At 60.2% G+C, this 16,362-nt stretch overlaps 4 protein-coding genes across 4 annotated transcripts; all 4 read right to left on the bottom strand.

Moving 5' to 3' along the window:
* Nucleotides 1-1,155: 1,155 nt before the first annotated feature.
* LMXM_31_2800 (conserved hypothetical protein) lies at nucleotides 1,156-5,253 on the bottom strand (the record flags this gene model as incomplete). Its single annotated transcript, XM_003878078.1, has 1 exon — nucleotides 1,156-5,253. One exon carries the CDS (start codon nucleotides 5,251-5,253, stop codon nucleotides 1,156-1,158), a length of 4,098 nt encoding a protein of 1,365 aa, XP_003878127.1.
* A 1,631-nt stretch (nucleotides 5,254-6,884) lies between these two features.
* Nucleotides 6,885-8,231, bottom strand: LMXM_31_2810 (putative RNA-binding protein; the record flags this gene model as incomplete). Its single annotated transcript, XM_003878079.1, has 1 exon — nucleotides 6,885-8,231. One exon carries the CDS (start codon nucleotides 8,229-8,231, stop codon nucleotides 6,885-6,887), a length of 1,347 nt encoding a protein of 448 aa, XP_003878128.1.
* A 1,529-nt stretch (nucleotides 8,232-9,760) lies between these two features.
* Nucleotides 9,761-10,987, bottom strand: LMXM_31_2820 (proteasome regulatory non-ATP-ase subunit,putative; the record flags this gene model as incomplete). Its single annotated transcript, XM_003878080.1, has 1 exon — nucleotides 9,761-10,987. One exon carries the CDS (start codon nucleotides 10,985-10,987, stop codon nucleotides 9,761-9,763), a length of 1,227 nt encoding a protein of 408 aa, XP_003878129.1.
* Nucleotides 10,988-12,613: 1,626 nt separating this feature from the next.
* Nucleotides 12,614-15,985, bottom strand: LMXM_31_2830 (conserved hypothetical protein; the record flags this gene model as incomplete). The annotated part of the gene is made up of 1 exon (XM_003878081.1): nucleotides 12,614-15,985. One exon carries the CDS (start codon nucleotides 15,983-15,985, stop codon nucleotides 12,614-12,616), a length of 3,372 nt encoding a protein of 1,123 aa, XP_003878130.1.
* Nucleotides 15,986-16,362: the final 377 nt, after the last annotated feature.

Here is a 16,362-nt window from a genome sequence, read left to right on the forward strand (position 1 = left end):
CCGTTTTCATCGCCTCCCTGCCCCTCCCCTGCCACCCTCCCCCGGCCCCTATGCATCCGATACGGCCAACACGTTTGCAAGGGAGAACCGACAGGCACGACGTCCGCACCGCCGCGAGGCAAAAGCGTGTGCATAGTGGAGCGTTCGACGCAAGGGTAGCACAGAAAGGCACACAGATACACGCACGCACACAGATCGTGGGACGTGGCATTGAGGATGCATGAGAGAGGAGGAGTGCTACAACGTATGGGCACCCTCAGACGGTCTGCCAACCACCCAAGTCACGCCCCTCACATATGTCGTTCCTTTGTTCGGTATTCGGTTCACTTGCGCCATCCTCGCAAGATGTGCGCCAGGCCAACAACGAGTTCCGTTTATTCACGCAACCGTAGCCACACACTTCTCATCAAAACAACCGACACACATAACACACACACATGCACACAGAAAGGGAAGAGCTGCGTGTAAGCACACGAGCAGAAGGCAACCCAGCCACGGTGTCCTCCTCCGCTCCTCTCTCCTAAAAAAGCGCCGCATATATTGTCTCTGTTCGTCTGTGTGTGTCTCTGTGTGTGTGTGTGTCACAGCCAAAACTGGGCACACGAGCGCACTCAAGCACAGACATGCACAGCGGCGGCGGCCACCGCAGGCGCTTGAAAGGCTGGCGTGGGGTTAGCGAGAAAGAACGAAGCGAGGCAAGAAGCACAAGGAACAAAAGACAGAGAGCGAGGAAGGGGGAGGGGTTTCTCAAGGCACCACATCGTACCAACACACAAAACTAGTCTACACCTCACACGGACGGGTCAAAGAAAAGCAGATACCTCCTCCTCGCCATCACGCACCCATCCGCGGCTCCCTCGAAGACGGAACGACTCCAGATATTCACCGAACACGGAACGAACAGCTTGAAGAGGACGTGAAGGGACGGCGACGGCGCGCGCTCCTCCGACGCCATGGCAGGTGCTTGACTCTACGTGTGACAAGCACACACATACACACACAAACATATACGCACACACACCCATGCCGCTGTTTTCGCGGGTGGTGGTGCTGGCCTGGAAAGCCGGTGGAGGTGTGAGGAAGGCCTGTCTATGTATGTATATGTATGTGTGTTTCTCCTTATCCTCCCTCCTTTTACTGGAAAAACGCCCGCACTTAGTAGGCGCTGTGGTGACGGCGCCGTGTGGAGGTGGTGGTGGGCTGGAGATGCGTTTCGAAGATACGTGCGCACTGGCCAAAGATGCCCACAATCGCCATCCACTGCACGGCCTTGTCTGACACAAGCAGCAGGCACACCAGGTTCAGCAGCACGGAGCCAATGACGACGAAGCCGGGAGAACTGCCCATCTTGCGACCCTTCCACAAGAGCACCAGCAGCGAGATCTGCGCCGGCAATGTGACAGAGGCCTGCACCAATGACCACGTCTCCCACCGCAGTTGCGAAAGAAGACCCTGTGGTGCCGCCGTGCGCCACGCGTTCCACATGGTGCACAACCACAGCAGTGTCAAGGAGCACGCCGTGGGAGCAAAGTAGCGGAAGTGGTGCTCCTTGAGTCCAAAGAAGATGACTTCGTCATCCACGAAGAGCAGCAGAAGAAGCGAGGACAGGACGTACAAGGCTGGCTCACTGTCGTTGCCGAAGAAATTGATGGCGCACAGCAGCGCCACAGACAGCTCCGTCGAGAAGTTGGCGATGACGCCAAGGGGCAGGCTGGCCTCGTGGCTGATCTCCCGGCACTTGGGGAGCAGTGGCCGCCCTCTCAGGCGGCAGTTGATCATCACTGACAAGCCCAGGTGCATGACGACGATGACCGCCAGGAGGCGCAGGCTTCCCTGCTCGTACATATCCCACAGCATCATCAGGCGATTGGGCGAGTAGCGCAGCTTCCCCTGCTGCGCCGCGACAGACCGGTTGAGCTGCAGGAAAGACAACGGGATCGTGAGAATGGAGAGGCCGTACACTCCAATAAGCACGGTGCCGCTCACCTCGCGATAGTGCGCCACATCGATCATGAGGAGAATCAGAAAGACGAAGCCCAGCATCATGATGTAGAAGTTGAAGGTTGGCGCGGCCTGCACGAGCCCGGTGATGCCGAGCGACAACAACGCGGCTGTCGCGAGCCAGTACACAAAGCGGCCAGCGAACGGGATGCAGTGCAGAAATGAGACCCGGGCACCAAGCACCATTATGAGGCCGACGGTCGCCGCGTACCGGCCCCTGTCCGCGTACTCGAAATCGTAGTCGAAGTCGGACACCTCCGCCCCCACCACCCGGGTGGGCTGCAAGGCTAGCAGGACCACTCCCAACAGCGCCGCGCAGCGGGAAACGGCGCGAAGCGGAAACACCGCTGGGTAGCGGCTCTTCAGCCGCCACCACACGGGCATCGTCAGAAGCGCGTATGTCGCACAGCACGTGCCGGCGGCAATGTGAAGCAGCTCCGACTCTGCGACGTAGCTCTGTGTAACAAATTCGTAGGCAGCGCGCTGCACGTTGCGGATTGTCAGCAGAGACAGCAGCAGCGCCAGCGTGGCGTATGTGTACAGCATCCTCCTCGCTGCCTCCATCTTGATGCGACGGCGGTGCTCAATCTCGAATGAGGCGACGAGGTAGCCGGCGAAGAGGGCGATCCACCACCCGCCCGTGATCTCGGCCATGAGGAGCCATGCGCGGGCCGTCTCCATCCCATCACGCACAGTCAGCTCCGCTGCGTAGTACGCACTCGTCACTTCGACCAGAAAAGTGAAGAACTTGGCGACAAAGCAAGACGCGATGAGCACCGCCGAGTACACCGTCAGAGCGCCGTTTCTGTACATGCGGCACGGCACGGCAACGCCCACCGCACTCGTGAGCACGACAAGCACCGCCGGGTAGGCGCCCTCCTCTTTCTGCGAGTAGAGGACGTGCTCAACGAAGGTGAGCTGCAGTGCAAGCAGGAAGAGAGCAATCGTCACTGGCGTCTTGCTGGGCGAGAAGGAGAGAGTGAAACTCATGCAGCCGAGCACGTAGCACCACAGCACGCTCACCCCCAGCACCGGCGTTGGCACTACCGTCGTCTCACCGAAAACGCGCAGGTCCATCACGATGAAGGAGTACGTGCGGTACATCCACCACAGTAGCATCAGGCTAGTGAAGACAGTGAAGGTGAACATCGGGCCGCCGTTCGTACGGTCCATGAGGAACACGTTAAAGGCGATGATGGAGAGCACACTAGGTAAGTAGAGCACACCCGGTGCACTCGTCAAGACGCACAGAATGACGGACACCGCGCAGCTGCCAAGCAGCACCGGCATGCGCCGCAGCAGATACTTGCCCTTCGTCACGTCGCCGCCGCGGCTGTCGACATCGAGGAGCCACTTGATCTCGATGCCGACGTACACAGCGATGTAGAAGGCAATCAGCAGCAGAATGGCGTTGAAAGGGAAGGCAACGCCAGAGAACAGGTACGAGTAGCGCGAGTTGAGGAGGCGGTAGGCGCCCCAATGCACCCCAACGATAGAGACAGTGGCCAGCACGGGTATGCGGAAGGCCGCGACGAGGTCAAGAAGCCCGAGCGGGTCGTATTCGAGCTGCTGCAACAGCGAGTAGGTCTCTTCCGGCGGCGACGCCAGGAACCAGAGACTGTGCAGTGGCGAAATGCAGAAGTACGCGATGCCTCCGCAGACGAGGCCGACCGAATTCAGCGTATTCGCGATCGCGTGGTCCACCCAGTTGCTCTGGAAGGCGTTGTACACTGCGACAGGAAGGAACAAAACAAGGCAGCTGAAGACGAGTGCCTCCACCTGCTCATTCAGTTGCATTGGCGCACCGCAGGCGGACGAGGTCGAGTCGACAGACGCCCCGTCATCAACGCCGCCGGCGCCGTCACCACCCGCGTGCGCGGCTTTCGCCTGACCATCCCCGTCACCGACGACCCTCCGTCTCGCGTGGGCCCCAGCATCCCCCATGGCATCCGACTCCAGGTGCTGATGCTGCTGGTCTGGCTGCACCAACGCCGCCGCGGCGCCAGCAGCACTCTCCGGAGACACCAGCACGAGAAAGCTGCTTTTGAGGGGGCAGTAGAAGAAGTGGTGCAGCGTGCACAGCGCAACGAAAAAGAAGACCGGCGCGCGGCGGGAGCCGACGAGGCCAGTGATCGTCGTCAGCAGCGGTGGCAGGCAGAGCACAGGGCCAACCGCGAACACGAACCGCTCCAGCGCACACAGGACATTTGGAAATGTCTCCTGCACCCAGCGAAAGTGCTGGATAGCGGCCGCCACCACAACCATGAGAACGCCGCCCAAGTCCGCAATCATTAGCATGGGGCCAAACGACGTGGCCGCCGCGTGGATGTTAGAGAGGAGAAGCGTCGCCGAGAACACGCCGGCGGTGCCGAGCAGGACTAAGACAGTGGTGCGATGGTAGCAAAGATAGTCGGAGATGTACAGCAGCACCACCCCGCAAAGCAACGTCGTGAAGGCAAAGGTGGACATGAGAGGAAGGACGCCGAACAGCGTAGAGAGGAAGAGGAGCACGAGCCTCTTCACATGGCAGGGTGAGCCGATCAGGAACTCTACGTGCTGCCGCTGGGCCGCGCGAGAGGATATCAATGACGCCGTGCCGCCCCTCGCAGCGGCCGCACCTGCAGTCGACAGATGTCGAGCAGCGTTCTCTCGTGCGTAACCGTCGTCGTCGTTTTGCCCCTCGTGGCCGCGGTGCGCCGGCTGCTGTACCTTACCGTACAGCTGCTCGTACCGCCTCTCCGTCTCCCGCTTTAGCTGTGTTTGCAACCAGTGCTGCGAGGTGGCCGCGATGGCCTCGTCCACGACCTCCTCACGCGCCGCCTCGCGCGGAATGTACGCATTGGTGTTCCGCTGCTGGTGAGGTGGCGGTGGCGGCTGCGGCGGCGTCAGTGCCACGTGCTGCTGCTGCTGCGAATACCCGCCGTACTCAGGATAGGCTGGTGACGGGCTAGTCACGGCCGCGAAGCCGTATGAACCAGACGGCGCCAGTGACGATGCCGCCGTGGCAGCATGGTTACCGAGGCTACCCCCGTTCGTGTCGCCCATGTACATAGGGAACGACGGCGGGTAGCCAGGCTGTGGCTGCCTTGAATACGGAGCCGCTGGATAAGACAGGTACGCCGTGGTTGCAGCATCATGGGGGCTGGTTGAATGGGCGAAAGTTGGCAGGCTACCTCGGCTGTGAGGCGGGCGCTCCGCTGTAGCGCCCCCAAGCGACGGAATCGGAGCTTCGGGCCCTGTTGAATGGGACATGGCGGGAACGATTGAGAAAGTGAGAAAGGGGGGAGGACGCTACAACCGCACAGACTCAAGCGCACGCGAGCGCTGCCACGAGGAAAAGCGAGTGGAGAGGAGAGGAGAGAATGAAAAGGTAAAACGAGGCCGCGATAAGACGGGAGAGTAACGAATACGCGAACAAGCAAAAACGGACTTGAGGAGGGCGCGCACCCCTCAAACGGATCGCACACACGCAGGCACGTGTACAATGCCCACGAACACGCGAGGGGAGAGAGCGGCGGATCGGTTGGTGCGTCTGTACTGCCCCTTGTATTGTTTCTTATTCTTTCTTACAAAGACTTGAGTCGCAGGACGGAGGGAAAGGGGAGGGGCGCAAAAGGAAAGTGTTGTGACACACAGGCACCCCATGCAAGCGAGGAGGTGGACGTGTGCGTATGTGACCACATATATATACATGCATGATTGTGTGTGTGTGTGTGTGTATGCATGTTGCGCGAGGTTGTAGAAAGTAATGAGCAAGCGCAGGTGCACATTACGGAAACGCGATAGAGAAGAGTGCAGGCGTGAATGACGGCGGAGGGGAAGGGGGAGGGGAATGCGAAAGCAGCGGAGAGTGTAGCATGTATACACAGGGAGGACACTGCCGTAGTCGCGGAAGAGGGCACCCGCACAAAAGAGGAGACCGCCGTTCCGGTTCGGCCACCTCGAGACTGGAGAGAGAGAGGGGGGCGGAGAGACGACGGCATTGTCTCTCTTCTACGGAGGTGCGCTCACCCACGCACCGTTTAACCTTCCCTGTAGTCAAGCACACGCACACAGGCAAAAGTGGTGTGGCACCGCGTCTTCCGGCTTTGCCGTCAAAGAGACGCGGTGAGGTGGTGCATGTTTGGTCATTGTCGTTTGCTTAGAAGAGATATACACGCACGTCCTGCACCCCTTCTGTGCGTCGCCGTCCGTAACCACCGAGAAGGCGCGCAAGAGGCCTCTGGCCTGAGTGTGTCCTCGTCTTTCCGTCTCAACATGCTCCCAAATCTCGAGGAGAGACAGATGCACAGTCGCACCGGCACACACAGGCGCCCATGGCCTTCCCCTTCCCGTGGGCAAAACTACACAGCGATGGAAAGAGCAGCATTCGTGAGCGCGTCCCCCTACAACACCACACGCAGAGAGAGCCTTCTGCGACGGGAAAACGCGCACGCGAAAGCCACGAGAGAGGAGAGGGGCGGGGGTGGGGATAAGCGGAGCGCATTACACGAGTGAAAATAGAAGAACACAAGCGCGCATGCGCAACAAGTCCTCCGCAAACCGGCGGGCATCGTCCGAAGGAGAGAGAAGACACAGATACGCACACGCGAGCCAGGGGAAAAGAGATGCGAGAAGCAGAGAGAGGGAGGGAGGGAGGGCGGATGCAAGCAAGAGCATGTGCATTGCATCGCGTCCGATACAGAAAACGGTGTCTGCGTGCAAGCATGTCCAGGGGTGCATGCCTCACCGACCTCCTCCTCATGCCTTTCACTTCCATCTTTTCCTTGTCTTAGCCCTCCTCATATGCGCTTGTTAAAATTATGCACGTGATCGACGCCAGAGCAACAACAGCCAACAATACACACTTTCAAAGCTGGTACGATGCAAGCACCCGAAAAGCACTATCTGCTTTTCTTTGCCTTCGACGACACGGCAGACGCGCGGCCGTTGCTCGAGCCGCGAGCCAAGCGTGCACGCTTCAGCTCCTTCATGCGCTGGAGCTTCTGCACTGCGCTCATGTTCTCAATAGCGAAGGAGACCATAAGTCGCCGCTGATCGCCGAATACCGTCGGGTTGTTGTTCAGCATGCGGAGTGTGTTGAGGGCTACGTTGTGGTTCACAAACTCGATGAAGCCGTACCCGCGCGACACGCCAGCCGTGTCCTTGAGCAGCTTCACATTGCGGATGGGGCCGTACTTGCCCCACTTGCCTTTTTCTGCGTCCTCGGGGTGCTTCTTCAGGTATGCTCGCGCCTGCTCAGCAAAGAGGCGGCGCATGTCGTTCTCTGACATGGTGCGCGGCAGATTGCGCACACTAAGACGCGTCTTGCTAACAAAGTAGTTGCTGTTGGTCAGCTGCTGCTTACGCCCGGCATAGTCGTCCTCGATCATCTGCAGGTAGCGCGGGTGCAGACCCTTCGCTGCGGCGGAGCCTGGCAGCACCAGACCCTCCTGCAAGAGGTACAAGTTGCGCGGATCGTCTGCTGCCACCTTAGTGCGCTTCTTCTTCTTCTGCTGTGCACTCACCGCCTCCTGAGTGTCGGATCTCGATAGCACGCGCAGCACCGTAAACTTGGTGTCGCGCATCGTGAGAAACGGGTCGCGTACAACGAAGGAGTCGGTGCGCATCTTATGCATGAGCCGCTTCGCTTGGTGATGGGAGAGGCTCTCGGTCTGCGCCTTCATGTCCTCTCGTCCTACCGCCGACAACTCACGCGCGTTCTGCTGGGCGTAGTCGAATATCTTTCCCGCCACCTCCGCAGAGCCGCAGTGCACGAAGCCGGTACCGGAGAGCGCCTTGCTCGCACGGTTGCGCACCAGCAGTACACGCTTGACGGCACTAAAGTGGGTCTTGAAGTACGTCATCAGCTCCTCCTCACTTGTATCAAGCGGCAGGTTCTTGAGAAACAACTGCGTCTCGAGCGGGTCGCGCTGATTCAGCCGCTCCTCCTTCTCCTCGTCGACATCGCTTTGCACCTCGCCATCCTCGTCATCGCCGTCGCGCTTGAAATTGAAGGTGTTCTCCTCGTCATCGCCGTCGTCGTCACCGCTGTGGACGCGCTTGCGGCTATCCTTCTTCTTGTCCTTCAGCGTGTTGGCCCCGCCCGTGTACACCTTCGCAAGTGCCGTCTTCCAGCTCGGCTTCTTCTTCTGCAACTTGGTGCGTATCTGCTTTCGAATGCGCTGTTGCGCCTTCTTTTTGCGGAGGGACGACGGTGTCGCCTTGCGCTTCACTGTGCTCTTGGCCATTACCCACTGTCGGTATGAGTCTGTGAGTATGTGGAGGGAGGAGCGGCAGACTCCGTTGCGGTCTGCGAAAGGAGGCCGGCACGCGTCGATGAGAGGGGTCGCGGGTTGCGACAGACGTACGATGTGCCGGCGGAAGTGTAAGACGAGGTCAGCAGTACCACACACGCACACAACAAAGTGAAATATGTTTCCTTCATGTAGAGAAGGCGGAGAAAGAGGCAGAGACAGAGAGGCGCGCGTGTGCGTGTACGCCGTGCGTCGGCCAAATGCGAGGGAATGGGCCGAGTACAGGCGCAAAGGCGGCGAGACGGCACCGGAAAGCGTAAAAAGTGAGCAGCGAGAGAGAGGGAGGGATGTAGACACCCACAGACATGCACGTGCACATACCTTACGCACACACATATATATGTACGTGTATGAAGACGTAGCAGCCGAGGGAAGGCGGCATCAACGCCGCCGGTGCCTTCAGGCCGCACACATCGTACCAAACACAAAAAACCCTCCGCACGTATTCGCCAAGAGTGCTGCGTATCGCGTGTGTGTGTGTGTGTGTGTGTGTGTGTGTGTCATACCTCCTGCTCGCCTTCACCGCAGATGGACGGCGAGCGGAATCGAGGCAGACCCGCTGCACATACGCACCGAGAGGGGGTGAGAGCTGCTGAGATGAGAGGATATGCAAGATGAGGGAGAGACACTAGGCCCACTCGACCCTGCACGCAAAACGCCGTTGCAGGGCCGCCCTCTCGTTACCCGAGTCCGTCTCCTCGTCGCTTCCCCATCACCACCGCCACCACGCCACCCCTCACTTCGTGTTTCTGCTAATACGTGCTTTCGATTCAACGCGTGTTGGAGCCTCTACAACATACGCCGGCGCCAACCACGCACATCAACTTGACGAACAAAACAAAAACGAAATCGAAGGGGAGATGATGAAAAAGGGCAGCAGGGGACACCCTGGCACAGCCGTGCGTGCCACCCCTCCTCCGCTTTCCTCCCCGCCATCTCCCCTTCTCTCCCTCCAGCATACCACTGTGCTTCTCTGGCATGTAGACAACAAGAGTGAGGCACGCCAGAGAAAGAGAAAAGGCACGAGAGAATGTGGTAGCACTGGAGGAAAGGTTCACGGATGCCGGTGAGACGGTGGCGTGAGACAGGGCGGGTGATAACAGAAGGGGAGGGGGGAGCTATCTGTCACCTCGGGGATCCCTTGTCGAGCCTCTGTGTGCGCGTGTCAATGTCTTCCAAGGGTCACCCCGGAGTAACGCACCTTCGCCTTCGCTTTCACGCGGCCGTACGTGTCTTCCGTCCCCTCGCCCCTCTCCCCCCTCCCGGTCTCTAACGAGCTCTGTCCCCTTTCAAACCACAATCCACTTGCGGGTACCTCGTCTTTCCAACATCCGTTCTCTCTGCCAGCCACACACACGCGCACGTCCACAAACATCTTCTGCACGTCAACACACAGGCGCACGCGCATCGGCATTGGACCCAACAGACACGAATGCCACACGCAGCACGACAGCGCGCCTTCTCTACATGTCCACCAGCCGAGAGAGCTTCTGAATGCGGTTCAGCAGCAGGTCGCCGCTCTTCACAATACGGTGGTAGTCGAAGTTCGTCGTGTCGCCGCGGTATGTCTCGACACTGCCGTCGACGCGGTCGACCTTGCACGCGATGCGCTCGTTGGAGATCAGCGTGCACAACATACTGTCCAGCGCCGGCACCGGAATACCGAAGGCCGAACCCATCGACTCCAGCGTGACACTGCTGTATGAATCCAGGAACTGCGTGAAGATGAGCACCCGCATCTCGCGGAAGAAGTAGCTCACGTGCGGAGAGAGGTAGACAACCTTGCGCAGATGCTGGCACACCACCTCCAGATTGGGGAACACCTTGTTGTACTGGCAGTCGTAGATCGAGTTCACCAACTCCCGCACATCGTCGACGCCGGTGCGGTTAACCTCGGGACTATACACGATACGCTTGCGCAGCTCCGGCCGGCTGAGGACCGGGAGACTTGCGACTACGGTAATGAAAACGAAGTCCTGAAACGTCAGCAGCTCGCCAGCCGCAAACGTCGTGATGGAGTCGAGCAGCAGCGCCGACCCACGCTCGAAGTCGCGAATAAACACGTGGTAGATGCCCTCGTACACGCGCAGGCGGTTGCGGCGCTCCCAGTCGCCGTCCTTCATGAGACGATGTGCGTCCGTGATACCCTTGGCGGCAATATCGTTGTCGGAAAAGGCAATGCCGAGACGAATGCGCTGGAAGTACAGGTCCAGCTTCGGGCCTGTCGCGAGCGTCTTGGCGGCGCACTCCTCGTTCGTCTTCATGCACATCTCGAGGTCTCCAATGCGGGCGTAGTGATCACACTTGGCCTGTAGCACATCGCGCACCTCCGTGTCGCCGAGGTTGTCAACCGCATCCTTCAGCCGCGCGTCGAAGGCAGCCACCTTCTTGGCGTTGATGGCGTCCATCTCTGCCAGCTTCGACTCATCGAGCGGGACCCCGAGAGCCTCGCAGACTAAGCGGATGTAGGGTGCCATGTTGTGCTTCTCCATCTCCTCCATCATCGCCGCCTTGGCCGTCTCTCGCTCCTCAGAGGAGCTCCACGGCGAAGTCAGCGTGTGACGGATATACAGCAGCGTGAGCAGTGGGTCTACCGGGATGTCGGCATCGTCCACCTCCGGCGCGGGATCCTCTTCTTCATTCTTGTGGAGGTCCGCCTCGATATTACGCGGCGGTGGTGGGGACGACATTGACGAGTTATCTTCTTTCGCTACAGAACACTGCAACGGCAGTCTTTCAGCTTGGTGGTTGACTGCGTAGATAGAGGGCTATGTGAAGAGCGAAGATCAGATACCTACAGCCTCTCGGTCGAATGCGCAACTGACCCCTTGGCCTGCGCACGCAATGTGGAGTACAAAAGGAGAAAAAAGAAAAGAGAGCGTGCTGTCGGCACCTTCTCTCTCTCCACCGTGTACCTGTGAGAGCGGATATGAGGCGGTCCTGTGTGTGTATGGGGGGGGGGCGGGTCCGTCTGCCTGTCGATGCTGCTGCTGTTGTGCGCGTAAGGGGCCTGGTGGTAGAGTGGACCTTTGCTCGGCACGCGGGTGACTAGAGAGTGTATAGGCAAAGAAACCGCGATAGACTGAAGCCAAATGAAACCAGCGAAGGAAAGGGGAGAGGACAATGAAACAGGCGTGTGGGGGGAGGAGGGAGGGGGGCGAGAGAGAGAGGCGATGCAACCCAGCGTCATCAATCACTATGTCGACTTGCGCAGAGGATGAAGCAAGGCGAAGAGCGCGAGGAGCGGGCGGCAGACGGCGAAGGATGTTGAGAAAGGATGGAAACGGGGGATGGAGGAAGGGGCCTGGATGGGAGGGGGAAGAACGTCGAAGACGCACCAACCGCTCTTGCTGCTCTTCTGTGTATGTTTGTGTGGTTGCCGGGCCCCTGCGTACAAGAGGGAGATGTGTACCTGCACGGCGGAGAGGCGTTGCACCAAGCAATTGTAGTACGTGTGCACCGACACAGAGAGGGGGGAGGCCTTAGAAAGAGCAAGACAGCATTGCCCTCTGGTGCGCCTCAATGGCGATCTCCGCCGCTGATGAGCTTTCTCGACGGCCTTTTCTCTCTCCGTTTCGCCACCTCATTCCTTCACCATCGCCTCTACGCGAGCGCACAGATCACGTGAGGTACGGTGAAGGTCGGCCTAGAAGCGCGGACTGCACTTGGGGGTGGGGGTTTGCACTTCGCTGAAAGCGGAGCTCTCGAGGGAAGGAGCGAGGAAGCTGCGGTAAAGGGGGTGCGACAGTACATGACAGGCCTGCCGTGCAGAACGGGCCCTCGATTTGACGACTGAGCCAGCGAGAGCGAGAGAGAGCGCGAGCGGGGACAAAGGCACCGGGAGGAGATAAACCAGATGACACGCAGATGATGCCGCCCTGTCCAACTCAGCAACCAGCCTCCGCAACATGCACACATACAGAGAGAGAAAGACAGAGACAGAGACACGCGCACGCTGCCCTCGCCCCCCCTCCTCCTCCTCTTCGACTTGCACACAACACACACAACACACACATGTAAGTGCAAGGGAGAAGAACGGCAAGAAGCCGTTGGCAGTGGCCCTTCTTTGCCTTCTCTTTCGCTTGTCGGCGGTTGGTAGCCACTGCGGAGGTGCAAGCGCCTCGGTGTCTCTAGTAGACTGTAGTGAGATAGCTCAAGCGATCAGCAGCAGCCGATCTGCACAGACGCCGGAAGAAAAACAAACATATATACAAGCGCACACGCACACACAAGAGAGCCTGAGTAACAACATGAGGATGATGGCAAGGACAGGGTGCGGATACCCAATAGACGCCACCACCTTTCATCTTCCTTTGCTAGCGCCCATGACGCTTCAGGATAGCGTCGGTCTGCGCGTCGAGCGCCGCCCACGGGTCCTCCACGGGTGGAAAACTCAGTGCAAAATCGCGAGCGCCAGAGCGAGCCGCTGTAACGTCCCCGGCTACGGAGCGAGGCATCGGCGTCTGCGCCGACTCGTTTTGCGTGAGTGTTGGCCCCGACTTCGGCGCGCTGTCGTGGAAGGACGAGAACGGTGTGAGGGTGTCCCGGCGCGGCAGCGCGTATGGCGAGGCGGATGGCCGGTTGGATCTCTGGGGAATAGGGGAGAGGGGCGACTGGAACAGAGTCGCGGAAGACTGGTGAGGCGGTCTCGATGCTTCCCACGCGTCCTTGCGGCTTCTGGTGAGGCGCGGTGCAGACTGGAGAGACAGGTTTGCCATGGCTCGCCTCGTGTCGGTCAGCCCGCTTCGCTCGCAAACAGCCTGCACGAAGCGTTCATCGCGGTAGGCGGCACTGGAGCGGAGCAACTCCAGCTCATTCATCACGCGCACGTCAGCTGCCGATGCCATCAGATCCTGCAGCGGCACGCGGGACTGAGAAATGTCTCGGTAGCCCTCGGCATCGCTACCAGCCGCGTCTGGCGTTACCAGTGAGTCTGTATGTGACGACGCACCCGTCCGACTCACCTCCATGCCAAGAGAAACCTCTGCCCTCTCGTACGCGTCCCCGAAGTACCGATTCGGGGTGAAGGTGCACTCAGCGCGGCGCCGCTCCTCCTCCATCTCTGCGAGATGCTGGAGCCGCCGCTCCCGTGACTCCATCCACTTCCCGCTTCGATCGAGAAAAAACTGCGCCACCTCGGGCAGCGGCCGATCTCTGTGAACAGGTGAAGAGGGTTGCCCCTGTGACTTCTCCGACTGAGCACCTTCCGCGCTGTCCCTCCTCTTGAGCTTCGTTGAACGCTCATAGATAGGCGTGCCACCTGTCTTGTGAAGCGCCATCCTCGCTGACCGCTTGCTGATTTGCGGGTGGAAAGTTTCCTCCGCCGTCGCCTGCGCTCGCAGGCGCTCCCAGTTCTTCTGCTTGCGCGCCAGCGCCGCCTCAAGCGACGCCATGAACCGCGCCTGATGCGCCACTGTCATGGCGTGTCCAGGCGACTGCGACGAGGTGGAGTGCCAAGGTGCTGTGTTCCCCTCAGCGACGCCGGGGCCATCGCCCTGCGGCGCTACCGACGACCCCCGACCGCTGCCGGTGACGTTCTGCTGCTTCTCTCTCCGCCGCTCTCGCAGGTAATGCGTCAGCACAAAGTCGAGCCCAGCTCGTCGCAGCTCTGCACGAAAATCTTTCTGCTTCGCCTTGGGCAGATCGTCGTAGCTCACGCGGTGCCCGTCCTCCCACCCCATCGGCATCGCGTTGGGGCGAAAAAATGGTCGCTCTGTTCCACCCTCGAAGAGTTCCGTGTCGGGGTTGTGGTACCGTGCCTGCAGTTTCGCCACGGTCTGTTCGCGACGCTCCGCATCCTGCTCGACACGGCTCAGGAACCCCTTCACGGTGTCCCCACTGTTTTTGGACACGCGAGAGGTAGACGTGTTCTGCGGCAGCTGCTGCGGTAGATCGCCTGACGGTTCTGCCTCAGTGCCGGGCCGGCGCAACTCGCGCAAGACAGCCTCCTGCTCCTCCGCTGTCGAGGAAGTGATCGGTGCGCCGAGCAGCCGCGGAGACGATGTTGCGGTGTCGGTTAGCACATGCGTGGGCACAAATACACCCACCCCACCCTCCTGTGGACTCTCACTTGCCCGTTTCACCTCCCATAAGCACGGTCGGGACTTGAGTCGCTCTTGTACGCTCGGCTGTGCCAGTAGGCGTCGGCTTCCCTCCGTGACCGCTTTGCCAGGTGTCAACATGCCGCTCTGCGCTGCGGCCGCAGCCCGCTGCTCCGCCTCCATCTCAGCAAGGTGGTTGCACCTCTGGCGCAGCCGGCGATCCGCCTCCACCTTCCATGCCATACACTTCTCCATAAAGTGCTTCGCGCCCTTGGCCTCCATACGCCGCGCCACCTTCGACAAAGCTGGGCGGAACGTACAGGCGCCAAGCTCCTCCTGCTCTACCGCCTGTGCGTGCGCGGCTCGTTGGGCCTCGGCCAAAGCGCGCTTCTTTTCCGCCGCTTCGTAGAGCTCCTCGCATTTCGCACGCTCCAGCTCGCTGGCCTGCTTTAGTGCCGCTTGCCGGTGATCGCGGCGCCGAAAGTCGGAGATCTGCTCCAAAATGTAAAGCAGCGAGTAGGTCGAGACGGAGGAGGCCGAGGGAGTCGCGCCGCCTTCCAACGTGGCGCACATCTCCTCGGCGGCGCAGTACAGGAGAAGCAGCCCGACGGGTAAGTCAAGCGTGGAGATGGGAAGTGGTGCTGTGGAGACCGCCCCGCCCTTGCGCGCATCAGCCGCCGCTCTGTCCGCAGGCGTGGCAGTGCCCAGTATGCAGCGCAGCAGCGCAGCGGCGCACTCGGGCGTGGCGCTTCTACCCTTGCTTGTTTGCTTCGACGGTGTCGCGGGGGACGAGTGGTGCTCACGACCTACGCCCTGCCGCCTCACACGCGCAGCGGAGAGGGATGCAGCTCGCGTCAGTGGCCTTGGTGACCCCTCCGCTTTTGCAGCTGGTCTTTTGGCAATGGGGGACTGATCGGCGACATCGCCGGCTGCTGCCGTTTGCAGACCGGCAGCAGTGTCGCCTTTAACATGCGACAAGGTCGTCGCCTGGTGTAACTGCGATGTGGCTGATTCTGCCGCAGCTCCGACGAGAGGGTCCGCAGGAGCTGTGGTGAGCACCGAGAGAGGCACTCCACTACTCTCCGCGCCTGCCGGGGGGGCTAAAAGGTGCCCAGAAGCCGCCGCGACTGAGTCTCGAAAAGCCGAGTTCGAGGCTCGCGCGCTCGACAGCACTTCGCGAGAGGGCGAGGAGAGGGGGGCGATATTCGCCGCAGCAGAAAGCTCAGAGGGGGCGGTCGCCTCCTTCGAACGCTCAGTAGAAGCCGCTGCGGTGGCAGCTTTCTCTGCATACGCAGGACCTGCAGCAGGCGCTTCCCTGGTGGAGCTTTGGCAGCCGGCAGGCCCACCAAGAAGCTCCAAGGTGAGCACCTCCGACGCCCTGGCCGCGGCAGCAGGAGCGACAACAAACGCACCGGCATTATTGGTCTCCTGTACTTCCACTCGAGGCGAAGAGCGAAAGCTAGAAGAGGTGGGGTTCACGTTGACTGTTTCCGCGTAAGACTGCCCTCCAGCACCGCGGCTGTGGCAATCGCTCTCGCCGCTGGGCGCAAGGACGTTTATGGCATGCCCCGGGTCAGAGTCGCTGCACCGTTCCAGTGACCCAGTGGCTGCCACACCATCACTCGATGATGTGCCTACTGCCTCCATCACGATACCTGTAATCCACAAATAAGCTGGGACACCTTCTCGGCGCTTTTTCCCTGGTACAACCCCTCCACTGGCTGTGCCCCCGCACGGGTGGGCCGCTTGTTGCCGGACAGAAAGCGACGGAGAGAGGGAAGCGAGGGAAGAGAAGGAAGAGGGGCACACAAGCCAAAGATGTGAGCAACACCAGCAGCACCTGCAGCGCACAAACGTGTTGAAGAGGGAGAGAGAGATATGCGGGCCTCTTTCCTCGTGGGCCTCCTTCAGAGCACAGGACAATGCGCCAGTGTGTGGTGGTGATGGTGGCTAATGCGAGGGATAGGACAGGGTAGGGTGTAGGGGAGAGGGCACTGTCCGTCGTGAGCAGCCAAATGGGAAAG

The sequence above is a fragment of the Leishmania mexicana genome, chromosome 31, assembly GCF_000234665.1.
Source record: "Leishmania mexicana MHOM/GT/2001/U1103 complete genome, chromosome 31".
NCBI classification, from domain to species: domain Eukaryota; phylum Euglenozoa; class Kinetoplastea; order Trypanosomatida; family Trypanosomatidae; genus Leishmania; species Leishmania mexicana.